Genomic DNA, 12,028 nt, shown 5'->3' with positions numbered 1-12,028 from the left:
AAAGGGAAATGAAAAACATGATGGCAATCAATGGAAATCAGTTTTTTTTTATTTTTATTCACATTGTCTCTGGAAATAAGAAAATTCTGCGGGAAAAAAAAAAAAGAAAAGCAATCCTGAAACCAGCCTTCTCCATCTCCAAAAACACTTTTGGCACTGCAAACCTCGCTTATTGGCACCGATATCCAGCTTTCTAATACAATAAGAAAACATTTTAGTCGGGATCGAGTCCAGCATCAAAAGGACTAAGGAACAGCCGTGGGGATTAAGTGCCTCTGGGTTTGAGCAGCAAGACAATGACGGGTTTCTGATGCTGCAGGAGTGGGCACTGTTGATCTGTTTGATGACTTTAACGCCCGACAAGCTCGCAAACTGACAGCAAAAACATTGGGGCGAGAACAGACTGATTCATTTGTGTTTGTAAAGCAGCTGGCAACTCGTGAAGGGAAAAGCTTCCAGTTAAAAAAAAAAAAACATTAAAAAAAAACATAAAATAAAACAAACCACGCTCCTAACGTCTCAGAAAACTGTTTATCTGATGCTTTGCTCAAAACGCAGTGTGTTACAGACCAGACCTATTCTGCTCCGGCTTAAAATCCTCTTTGTTGGTTGTGCCCCTTAGGGCATTGCAGATAAAGATGCTGCTAAGTAGTGATGGGAAATCGTTTCGGGGACTTGTGTGAGCCGGCGTAAAACGCACGACGAGGACTAAAACACAGCCCTGTTCTTTAACTTGTCAGACAAATGGAAACTAGAAGGCGTTCAAATCCCCTTAAACTGAGAAACTGTACACCTTAAACCACTAAATGATCAAATTCTCATTTAAAATAAATAAATGGGGGCCCGTCGGCACCAGCGCTTCTTTGCGCACATGCGTCAATATACCAAATATTTGGCCGTCCTCAACACAAGATCACCCGACGGCCATTAGAAAACAGAAGCTAGGTTGTTTTTTTTCGCGCGGCTACCCGAGTCCAAGTCACGAGGCGTTTGACTAGAGAAGCACCTAGACGGCCTCCGCCACAATCGCCCCTTCACAAAAATCAACATCACCTGTGACCTGTGGCCTCCACTGGGCCACTCTTGAAGCATGACCCCCTCCTGCAGTTTGGTTGTGTTGTAGGGGGGGAGGCGAGGGGAAGGGGTGGGGGTCTGCGTTTGTCATGCTAATCAGCTGGCCTGACCTCAACAACCCAGACATCTGCTGGCCCGCGTGTGTCAAGCCCCACATTCAATTTGTTCCCCCGGATACAAAAAGCAGATAAGACCCTTGAGGCTGGTAAGAATGTGTGTGTGTGTGTGTGTGTGCGTGTGTGTGTGTGTGTGTGCGTGTGTGTGCGCACAAACTCCCTTTTATTTGGGAGGATGTATGAGAAGCATAATTGCATGCAGAAAGGAGAGCCACAGTTAATATGTGGGCGCTCTTGCGTTCTCTCATTATTGCGGCTTTGGGTGTGCGCGCTCACGTCCAGCTCTCCTAATAGCCAGACACACAGCGCGGCTTATTATTCCCGCAGACACACACACACACAAAAAAAGTGTGTGCATGCATGTGTGCCGGCAGAGTGATGGGAAAGGGGCGGGGGAGTTTGTTTAATGGACGAGACAGGGGACCATGGAGATTAAGCCCCCCCCCCTCCCCACTCCCCCCCCAGCTGGAGGCTTTAGAGGAAAGGCCGGGGGCTGTTCTGTTAATTCAAGTGGGCTTAATAATGCCTGTGCACCCTCTGCCCCCGCCCCTCCCACCGCAACATAAGATCTGGGAGGAAACGCGTGATAAAGGGATACAAGGAGGAGGAGGAGGAGGAGGAGGAGGAGGAGGAGGAAGGGGGTGTGCGTACAACCTGTGGCCATCTCTGCAGTTGAGTGCGAGCTCGGGGGACTAGAGAGATTTCCCCTCCGTATTACCCGCGCTGCTCTCCCTCTCTGGCACCGAGCTTTTATGTTGTTCCACTTTCACGCCACAGTCAGCTTTGTTGAAGCTGCATTAGGATTAATCAACACCCAAAACAATATGGCAAACATTGTCAACTGGGTCAGGCACAGTGGCACCATCAAATGATCCCCCCCCGCCACCCTCCCCTTAAACCAATGAACTGTGGCCATGGCGGGGGATTAAAATGGGCACATGAGGGGGGGAGATAGAAACATGAGTCCCTGCAAAAAGCTGCAAAGCAAGGAGGTTTTGCCTTTCTGGAAGGGGGAGCCTTGAATATCTCTTCTACCTGAACCTAACAAACTGCCCGGTAACCTGAGCAAAAGGCAGACTGTGACAATGAGAGAACATAGCAGGAGATCCTCCACAGGATACATTGTGGGTAAATATGCATTTGCTTTCTTCCCTCTTCTCCCTGCGTCAACTCATCAATATTTCAGAAACGTCCAAACACCACAGGTCAGGATCACTACCACAATGCAAACAAGCCAAAGTGGGCTGTGTGTCGACCTGAGATGGACTGGCGACCTGTCCAGGGTGTACCCCGCCTCTCGCCCATTGACAGCTGGAGATAGACACCAGCACCCCTCATGACCCATAAAGGGATAGACGTGTTAGAAAATGGATGGATGGGCTGTGCATCGATTGAAGTTGTTTGAACATTGTAAAGAACACCACCAGCTCAAAGAACAGGTGAGGTTTTTCCATCAGTAAGTTGACCTGAAAGCCCTTCCAGTGTTTCCTCTACCACTATGTCAGTGGGTCGCCTCGCCCTCCTACGGTATGCCCCGCCCACTCCTTTAGTCACATCACAGACATTTAATGTCGCCATCCACAATCTATACTATGTTTGTTTATAAAACCAGCTATAAAGCCCCAATACTGTCCCTTTTCCAGTGACACTTGCATATGATTCGATCCAGGTCTGTTTGATTAAACTCTTAACAGGCGGTTTTCCATTACAACCGTATATGGCGCCATTGTGGTGCCGCTGGGAGACTTGTGTGACAAAATGTTTCTGTGACTGATCCTGGGTGCTTCCGTCTTCGTTCAACGGTAGCTTCTGTCGCTATTGTGTAGGCTTTTAAATATGCCGGATTTGATTCTAGTTCTGCAGTAGTTATCTTTATCCAAACAGTGACTCCACCCCTTAGCCAATCAGAGACCCACAGCCTTCTTTATGTGGCGTTTTCAGTCCGACGTACTGGGCTTGCAACCACATCAAAGCAGGTACTAAAATTGCCCATCTCAACACCTGGACCAATTTTAAACATTTACAGCTTACAATCCACTCAGAGGTCAGAGGGTGGCGCCGATGTAAGACAGCCTCACCTCCGTCAGTCTGCCCCAGAGCAGCTGTGGTCACTAAAATAGCTCACCACCGTCAGGGTGTGAATGGGTGAATGTATTGTAACACACTTTGGGGTGTTGGACTAGTTAAAGTGCTATACAAGTACAAGCCATTCACCAATTTAACAAATATATGAAGTGCAGCCTCGGCTATTTTATGCTGTTGCTTAATTACCTATTTTTAAATAAAGAATGAATTCAAACTCAACCCTTTAATAAACCAATTTTATACCAAAACTGGAAATTTAAAAAAAAGAACACATGCACTTTGAACTCTTTGAAGGGGGCGGAGCTTGGTGACGGAGCATTCCTGGGTCTGCGTTTGTGATTGGTTGGGAGGATGCAACACTGTAGTATTAACCAACATGATGGGCTAGAATGCAAAAGGATGGAAAACTTTTGTTCTGCTGAACTTTTTACTGACCCATTTATTCTGTCGCACCACATATCCATCAATCAATATTGTTACCGAATTATCATCCGGCCCTAGTATATCATTAACATACAAATGACCAGATTGTCGATCTTGAGCTATAATAAACCTAAATACATTTGTTTTTAAAAAAAAAATAGCTTTGTTTGAACAAATGCATGAAATTTTCATCCAAAATAAAAATGAAAATCCCTAGAGTGCATCAGGAAATCAGCTTTTTCCTGAAGGGTTTACAGCCCCAAAATCTGCAGTTCTGGTGCGTTTAATGAACAGACAAAAGACAGTATTTTACTTCACCAATCACCAGTCAGAGCTGGTTAACAGTCTAAACAGTCTAATTGTGGTGAACTGTTTCATACTCCGATTGGAAATTTAGCTCAGAACATTTAGGGATTAAACTATAAACATAAAACCATTCAGTTTCAATTTGCTTCAGCTCAACTTTAGAAACTCTCGCAAAGATCGAGTTTGTATCCCAGTCTGCCATAGCTAAAAAGAAAGCCTGTGTGGATTAAAGGAATAAAAATCACAGCAAGGATTCGTTGGCGCTTCTTTTCATGATTGGGTTTTTGTTGTAGGGTGATCAAAAAAAAGTATGACTCAGTTTCACTGCCCCACGCATTAGAGAAAGTAGCTGTTACTGTGCAACCCTGCTGGGATACGCTCCGCATTCGGAGCCAAAACTGCGTACATGGAAAATGTTTACAATGTGGGAACCTTGTTTCTTGTGGACATGACAGCGCTAAAAGCGGATCACTGTCTGCTAATGGGGCCTTGACGTACAATTTTGCTGTTATAGTAAAACCTTTAAAGGAACTTCAACCAAAATGTGAACACGTCAGTCCCTCCAGCTTTAAGACGCATATATCAGGCCTATGGAGCGAACAAGTCAATAAATGTCTACGTCTGTTGTTTAAATGTACTGTATAGATTTTCATTCAATATTAACTTACAAACGCTTGGAGGACAGATTTATTGGAGAATGGTGGTTCAAATCGTCAGGATGTACTGCCTGTGCCGTTTCACCCTCCTTCTCTTCATCTTTTCACCCTCATATCCATGCATGGTTCATCATCCCCCCCCCCCGTCCTTAGACCACGGTGACAGCAGCTGGAGCCAGCCAGCCAATATGTGATGACAAAAGACACGTGTGGGCTGTGTATGCCGCATATTTAAGCGTTAAGCCGCAGCAGAAGTTGGTACACTGTATATGTGAGTAAAACCGAGGCAGCTGTAGCTATGGAGAAATGGCCCGCTGAATTCCCAAACCTTACATTATATCCTGTGTCCTGACGTCTTAATGCTCAAATCAAGCAGCACAACAGCACTCAACTAGATTATATAAAAAAAAAAGTGTGATTTAAGGAGTGGAGTAAGCCAGCTGCTTCGCCTCGGAAAAGGTGACCGAGGTCTGAGCCCGTCGGGGAGAGGCCACAGCTTCAACCAAAAGAAGGTTGGACGGTTGGCAAACAGACCAAAAAAAAAAATCCATCCCGCTTCAACATCAATGCGATACTTTCCTGATCACACCATCAGGCACTGCTCTTCTGCTTTGGGACACACTTCACTTGCGTAACATGAAAACCACAGAGGAGTACTTTGACTCATTTTAAACAGCACTTGATTTGACGATGAAAACATAAAAATACAATGACCATCTGAATTAGGGATGCAACTCAATCGATTTGCGATTTACGGTTTATAAAAGGTCAAAGCTTGTTCCATCCAATAAAGTGATCACTTCTGCTAGACGAGCCTTCTTTCAGTGCTGTAGTATGGCAAGTAAGAAAAATAATCATGACGCAGGCGTGACAGACGAGGAATATGAAACGGTACAAACGGAGTCCGGTGTTGGATTATTTCACAACGTTTAATGACGACAAGGATGCAAAACCCACTATATGCGGTTCTGTTTTTAAATATAAACACTCAACAAGCTCCTTAAGCTACTACCTAAATAGCTCCGTTTCATCCAAGCTGCATGGCGGAGCAGCGTCACCTTCTCAACCAAAACTTACTGATGTGCTCAGAAAGCGAGGATGTGATGACAGAAGAGCAGAGCGCTTTACGCACAAAAACATAATTAACACATTAGAACAAAACATGATGCCTAAAGCACGGCTGATGGTGAGGGCTTCCATGAGGATTACAAGTGTTTCACATATTTTATTCTATTCTTCTTATTTGTTTCTATTCAGTAACATTATGTTTAGTTATATTTTATAAATACGTCCAAGTTTAATAATGTGTGACAAAGCCACAAGTTTCAGTTTATTCAGTCAGTATTTAAAAAAGGTGGCACAAGAAATTGTCCAAATATAAGGATGTGCCACTTCAGCATGTTGTAATTTTTTTTTTTTTAAATGTTATGAAAAGACCCTTATTTTCCAAGATAAAACTCAGGCCTTTAAGAAAATGGCAGCTTATCAATTAATCGTTAGTCGATTAATAAGACCGACTTTAGATGAACCAAATAATCGATCACTTGCATCCCTAATCTGAATCAATTACAGACAATATTTTCCCTGGTATAATGTATTGATGTTCAATTTCAAATGACTGCAACAAGACATTTTAATACAATTGTAGGTCAGAGCAGATTTTGTAAATGCAAGCAGTCTTTACAGTGCGCCATTAAAAATAATTTGGATGGCTTTGCTTTGACAAATCAACAGTGTTTTACAGACTGCTGCAACCACACGGTTCACAGTACCGGACCAGGTTCCCCCAACCTAAAAAAAACCTGCTCTGTGGGGCAAACGCAGTCATTGCAGAGGGTCCAGTTTGGTCCCAGACTTTAAACCACTGCTTGCAGAATCTCTCTCCATTAAGACCACATCCAATAATGACAAGCTGTGTTTTTCCACTAAGGGAGAGGATGCCCCCACACCGTCACGCTGCCTCCACCCAGAGCTGCTAACGTCCTGTTTAAGAGGAGAAATCTACAGCCGTTGCAACAAGGTTGGATGTGCTTGGACTTAGATTGATGTCGATATTCCTTACATGTCGCTTTCTAAGTTTAGACCCATCAGGAAATCCCCGTTACAATCTGTGGCCTTCAGCAGCGCCGTTGCTAAAATCTGACTGAATCAGGTGTGAGCATCAAAGACCGAGAGTGCAACATCCACTGTTCTCAGGTTGCACAGCAGAAAGCCTCTATAATGTGTAAAAGAAAGCGGGGTCCGTTTACAGGTTTGTCAGTTTGCTTCAGTCACCGTGTCAGCTATAAAACATATACCAGAGCGGTCTCTCTTTCCGCCAACGGGACGACAGCAGCAAATCCACAACAGAAAAGAAACAAAAGGCTGCGATGGCCGAGGAAAAAGTCGAAATATCAACCCAACTGAAATGCTGTGGCACAAAGTGGTTGTCAGGACTCAACACCAGATCCATTCTTGACAGTGGGTGGAAAAAAATAAAAAATGAGAAAATTGGTCCACGCTAAGTCTATACTTGCTCTACGCGACGCACCACACAGCGGGGTGTTTTTCAGCCGCCAATGAGCTCTCACAGCTGGAAATCCGGGCGAGGGGGGGTATGAGCGAGTAGCTGACTGGAGCTCGCAGGAGGCAGTACATCATGCATAAAGTACAGCATGTAAAACAGACGCCTCTTCCTCCCAACGCCTAAGGATCTTAAGACGAGGTTCCTTTTTGTGTGAACATTAACGATTGTTCACACAAAAAGAAGGGCGCCTTCCCCTCGAACGCGTTTCTATTAACACGGGCCCTGACTGCAAGAAGCAAGCGTAAAGCAAACAGCCAGGTCAGCAGAAAACCACAAACTCCTTCGGAGTGTACGCAGAACCGTGGCAAAGGCCGCGACAATAGTGGTTGCAAACCCGTTTGCCCGAGGGGGGGGGCGGATGGAATAGGTCTGCAAGAAGTCTGGAACAAATGCTGTGGACGTTTGCTTCAGTGAATGTTGTCTCCCACCCTTCGGGGCAATTTCTACAACATTTTCAGACTGCAGAGGAAGGAACTGTTCCAGAGGGGGTGAACAGAAAAAAAAATACAAAAAAAAAAGAAGCGCTGCAAAATGCAACAATGCAAAAGAAGTTTCTGGGGCACAAGCAATTCATAAACTCTGATAAACCGCACTGAAACACCAGGTTTCCAAATCCCGCCAACCCTCTCCCAGCAGGAACGTCTCCACACAATCTGGCTGTCACACACAGAGCGGCTTTTAAACGGCAAACCATTCATGTCAGACGTTCAGGGTCGAGTCTGAGCAATCTACTTGTACCTCGTCCACTGTTAAAAGAAAAAGAAAAGCTAATAAAAGGAAGTCAAAAGCTATTAAAAAGGCAGAGTAGTTGTCTTCCTGTTGGATAGGACAAGAGCTTTATGGGACTTTCACAGAAGGAAGACCGTAAACATAAATACGGCTGTCCTGTTATCTCAAAAATAAAAAAAAATAAAAATTTAAAAAAATGTATAACCAGATTTCTTTTCTTCACATTTAAACCAACTATTTCTGTTGCAGCAAAAAAATACTAAAACATGTTATCAGTTCTAATTAGAGCCGAACAATGTGCTGAATTGTAATAATAATGTTTGCAATATCACAATCGTAAAGGACCGCTTGGAGACGCGACATCTGGCTGCATAAATGACGTCACGAGCCACGCATTCACGTTCTGCATTTCAGTAACCAATACGGCCAATTTGGATAGTCGGTATTTAGCCTCGATGGACCCCGTATGTACACATTTACAGGCAAAGATGTTAAAAGTTCAGCGAATATGGTGGGGCATGATCGTAATGTGCAGCAATAGCGTTGATGGTAGATTATTTTCCTGATATTGTGTCTGAATTATAATAAAGTTACTTTCTTGTAAGCCTTTCAGCTAGCTGACCGGCAGTGTGCAGGCTGGGGAGGGGCAGAGAGGCGTTATTCCTGTGCGACATTATTAGTCTATGTTCAAATAATGTTACGATAACCACTCATTTACTGGTGCTTTGGTTTTGATCCACAGGATGGAGCAAAAACATGCAAATCCCACAGGATTGTCAGATTTCAATGGCTTGCTGCACAGCATTTTTATTTTTCATGCTGCTCTCATCAGAGTAATATAAACTGCCTAATTACTTGGATTATTTGGTTCTTTATTGACCTACAGCTAGCTGCTTAACAGAGATCTTGCCAGTGGATTATAAAATAGTTTTAAGTCAATGGTACCTTAATAAAAGGGACTGGTTTCAATTCAATTAGCTTTATATAGCGCCAATTCATGAAACATGTCATCTCAAGGCACTTTACAAAGTCAAATGCAATCAGATTATACAGATTGGATCAGATTATACAGATTGGTCAAAAAAAGTTTCCTATCTAAGGAAACCCAGTAGATTGCATCAAGTCTTGAGAAGCAGCATTCACTCCTCCTGAAAGAGTGTGGAGCCACTGGGAGAGTCGTCTGCATTGTCCATGGCTTTGCAGCAATCCCTCATACTGAGCAAGCACGAAGCGACAGTGGAGAGGAAAACTCCCCTTTAACAGGAAGGAAAAACCAGGCTGGTTCTGCTGGATAACGACTTAGCCGTTTTTTGTTTTTTTTCCTGATGGGGAGTGTTTCCAAACAGCCTAATTATTCTTAGTTGCAGGCGACGGACACGTGTCCGATCGGACTTCCAGCCAGCTGACCATCAGTGAGCAGCAAAGGGGCGGCACCATACAAGCAGCATTACAGACCCAAACATTTCAGCCATTTGGAAGTCTGTATATCCTTGGTATACACCGACACTGGCAACCAAGCCAGCCCCAATTTGTATTTGCTTTCCTGTTCCGGACATTTTTCCATATCCTAAGTGTTTATTTATTTATTTATATTTTTTTCTTTTACTCTGATCTACAAAAATGATAGCTTTTAAAGATGGACCAACAGAACCAGATAGATTTCCTGGAAAAAAGGACACGGACCAGCCATTCTTGACCCCCTCCCCTACTGATGATGAGCGCCTGCCCTAAACGGAGTTACTGTTACTATGGAAACCTGCCTGCGATTTAAGAGGAACAGAGACGTGCGCATTTCATTTTCCACACACACACACACACACACACACACACACACACACACACACACACACACACACAGCTAAATATAACAGTCTATAATTTATACTGAGTGTTTGGCACTTGTTTGCCATTTTTATGGTTGCGAAATGTTTTACATCTCATGCTGGAATGATGACAAATGTCACCGGAGAACAATGGAGGAGAAGGGGGGGGGGGGTATAAACATAGGAGCGTAGATTCATCCAATGAAGCCCCACAGCATCTGACCCAATCACAGTTATGTCAAGCCTCCATGTCCGCCAGCCACAGATTCCCAACAGAACTCGCTAGAACTTGCGCGCGCACACACACACACACCTAGCACAGATAATAAAACACCGATAATAATAATAATCGCCGGAAGTTTCCCCGCAACCTTCGCCTCGACTGCCGAGCACGTTTTTTTTTTTTGAAAACCCAGAAAACAACTTACTGAGTGTCTTGATTGTGGAAACATCATGTCAGGTCCTTGTTTGTCGCTCCAGAACACGACCCCCGAGTGCCCAAGTGTTTATAGAAAATCCCCCCGCTGCGTCGCTCCTTTGTCCAAAAGCTAGCTCTGCCTTCCACGGGAGCTGTCCAGGGTTAGCAGGATGACGAGCTAACAGCAGCTAGCGGATCCCCCCCTCTTTTTTTTTTTTTTTCCTTCAACCAAAAACAAGCTTCAAGCCAAACGGGAAGTGTTGCACTTTGCAGCCTTTGGGGAGGAAAGGGGAGGGGGGGAGGAAAAAAAAGGAAGGAGTCGGTGGTGTTGCCAGCTGTAGCTCTACCTGCCCTCCAAACCTGGTATTTCACTGCGTCGGGTTCTGGCTCGTCTCTTTTGGCTAAGATGGCTAATTCTTCAAAATGCTGTCAGTTAAAATGATTCATCGCTGCTGCTGCTGAGAGCTTTCCGCGGCGGAAGCGCCAATCCAGCGCCTGTAAAACCGATGATAAAGCCTTGCGTTTCCCCTTCGGAGCTCGGCTACACCTTCGTCGGTCACTCTGTATCACTGCGTGATAAATAGAGAGAGAGAGAGAGAAACCACTACAGTTTAAGCGAAGCGCCGACGCAACCAGAGAGCTGCCTGCTGCTGTCCGTTAAACAAACAAACAAATCTCGACGTCGCTGACGCGGAAGATCCACTCGGACTAGAGCTGTTCGCCCCGGCTAGAGTTGAAGTAGCGCTCGATAATTATCCGACTGGATTTAGCCAGTGGGGGTGAAGCTGCAACAAAAACAACAACAAAAAAAAAGAGTCCGATTCCTGGAGCAACTGGATGTAATATGTAGACCGAACAGAACAGCCCCGCAGAGATATGAGAGCCGCTATGAGCGCCGAGCAGATCTAGACGATGGGGATCTATGTGCCTCATGGTCGGCCCGATGTCTGGGCGAGTAGCGCCCCTAGTGGACGAGTGGCGGGATAACAGCGCTGTCAGGCGTGAAATGGCAGGAAATGTGCTAAACACGTAGGGTAGAAACAAACAGAATATCAAAAGCCATTGATTAAAAAAAAATCACTAATTTATTGGCGTATTTTCTATCACTGCTCTATTACCTTAAATTACGTTTTATTTTTATACAGCTGTTATGCTGTATAAAAATAGTTGCTCTAAGATGTGTTTGGTTCTTCACACCCCTTGACTTCCAACTTTTCTCACATTGCAATGGCTAAATACAATGTGTTTTATTAGTATTTTATATGATAGAGCAACATTAATTTTGCGGGCTTGTATAGTGAAAAAGAATACATTGTTTTCAATTTTCTTTTATAAATAAAAAGCTAAAAAGTGTGGTATGGTTTTGTATTTAATCCCCTTTACTGTGGTACCACTGAATAAAACCACTTTCACTTACTTTTTAGAGAGATTGCCTAATTAGTAAATACTAGACCACTTGCCAGTAGTAATTTCATCTCGGGGTAAATACAACTGTTCTTTGGTGACCTCAGAGGTTTGTTGGAGAACATGCTACTTACAGCATCGTGGAGTTCAAAGAACTCACTAGAGGTAAGAGGTAAAGTTGTGGAGAATTTAAAAGCGGGGCTAGGTTTTAAATCAGTCTCCCAAACCTTGAATATCTCACTGAAGTCTGGTCAATCCGTCCAAAGATGGAAAGTACCCATGTAGCCTGACAAACCATGCAAGGAGATCATTAACCAGAGAAGACACTGTGATAGCACCCTGAACACACCATCCCCACCATGGTGGCAGCATCACGCTGTGGGAATGCTTTTCTCCAGCAGGGACAAGGAAGGTTATCAGAGCTAATG

The 12,028-nt window shown here is 44.2% G+C and overlaps 1 protein-coding gene across 2 annotated transcripts in view; it reads right to left on the bottom strand.

Annotated features, from left to right (window-relative positions):
• tle5 (TLE family member 5, transcriptional modulator) overlaps nucleotides 1-11,072 on the bottom strand; it is a 45,227-nt gene extending 34,155 nt beyond the window's left edge. The window contains exon 1 of one of the 2 annotated variants that reach the window (XM_036141255.1): nucleotides 10,207-11,072. In XM_036141255.1, the coding sequence (XP_035997148.1) occupies nucleotides 10,207-10,233 (27 nt within the window). In that variant the 5' untranslated portion in view covers nucleotides 10,234-11,072. The remainder of the gene's footprint in view (nucleotides 1-10,206) is intronic. The other variant, XM_036141254.1, reaches the window with a different exon arrangement.
• Nucleotides 11,073-12,028: the final 956 nt, after the last annotated feature.

The sequence above is a fragment of the Fundulus heteroclitus genome, chromosome 9, assembly GCF_011125445.2.
Source record: "Fundulus heteroclitus isolate FHET01 chromosome 9, MU-UCD_Fhet_4.1, whole genome shotgun sequence".
Classification (NCBI taxonomy): Eukaryota; Metazoa; Chordata; class Actinopteri; order Cyprinodontiformes; family Fundulidae; genus Fundulus; species Fundulus heteroclitus.
Note: the sequence above shows the minus strand (reverse complement) of the source record. Positions and strands in the feature narration are given on the sequence as shown.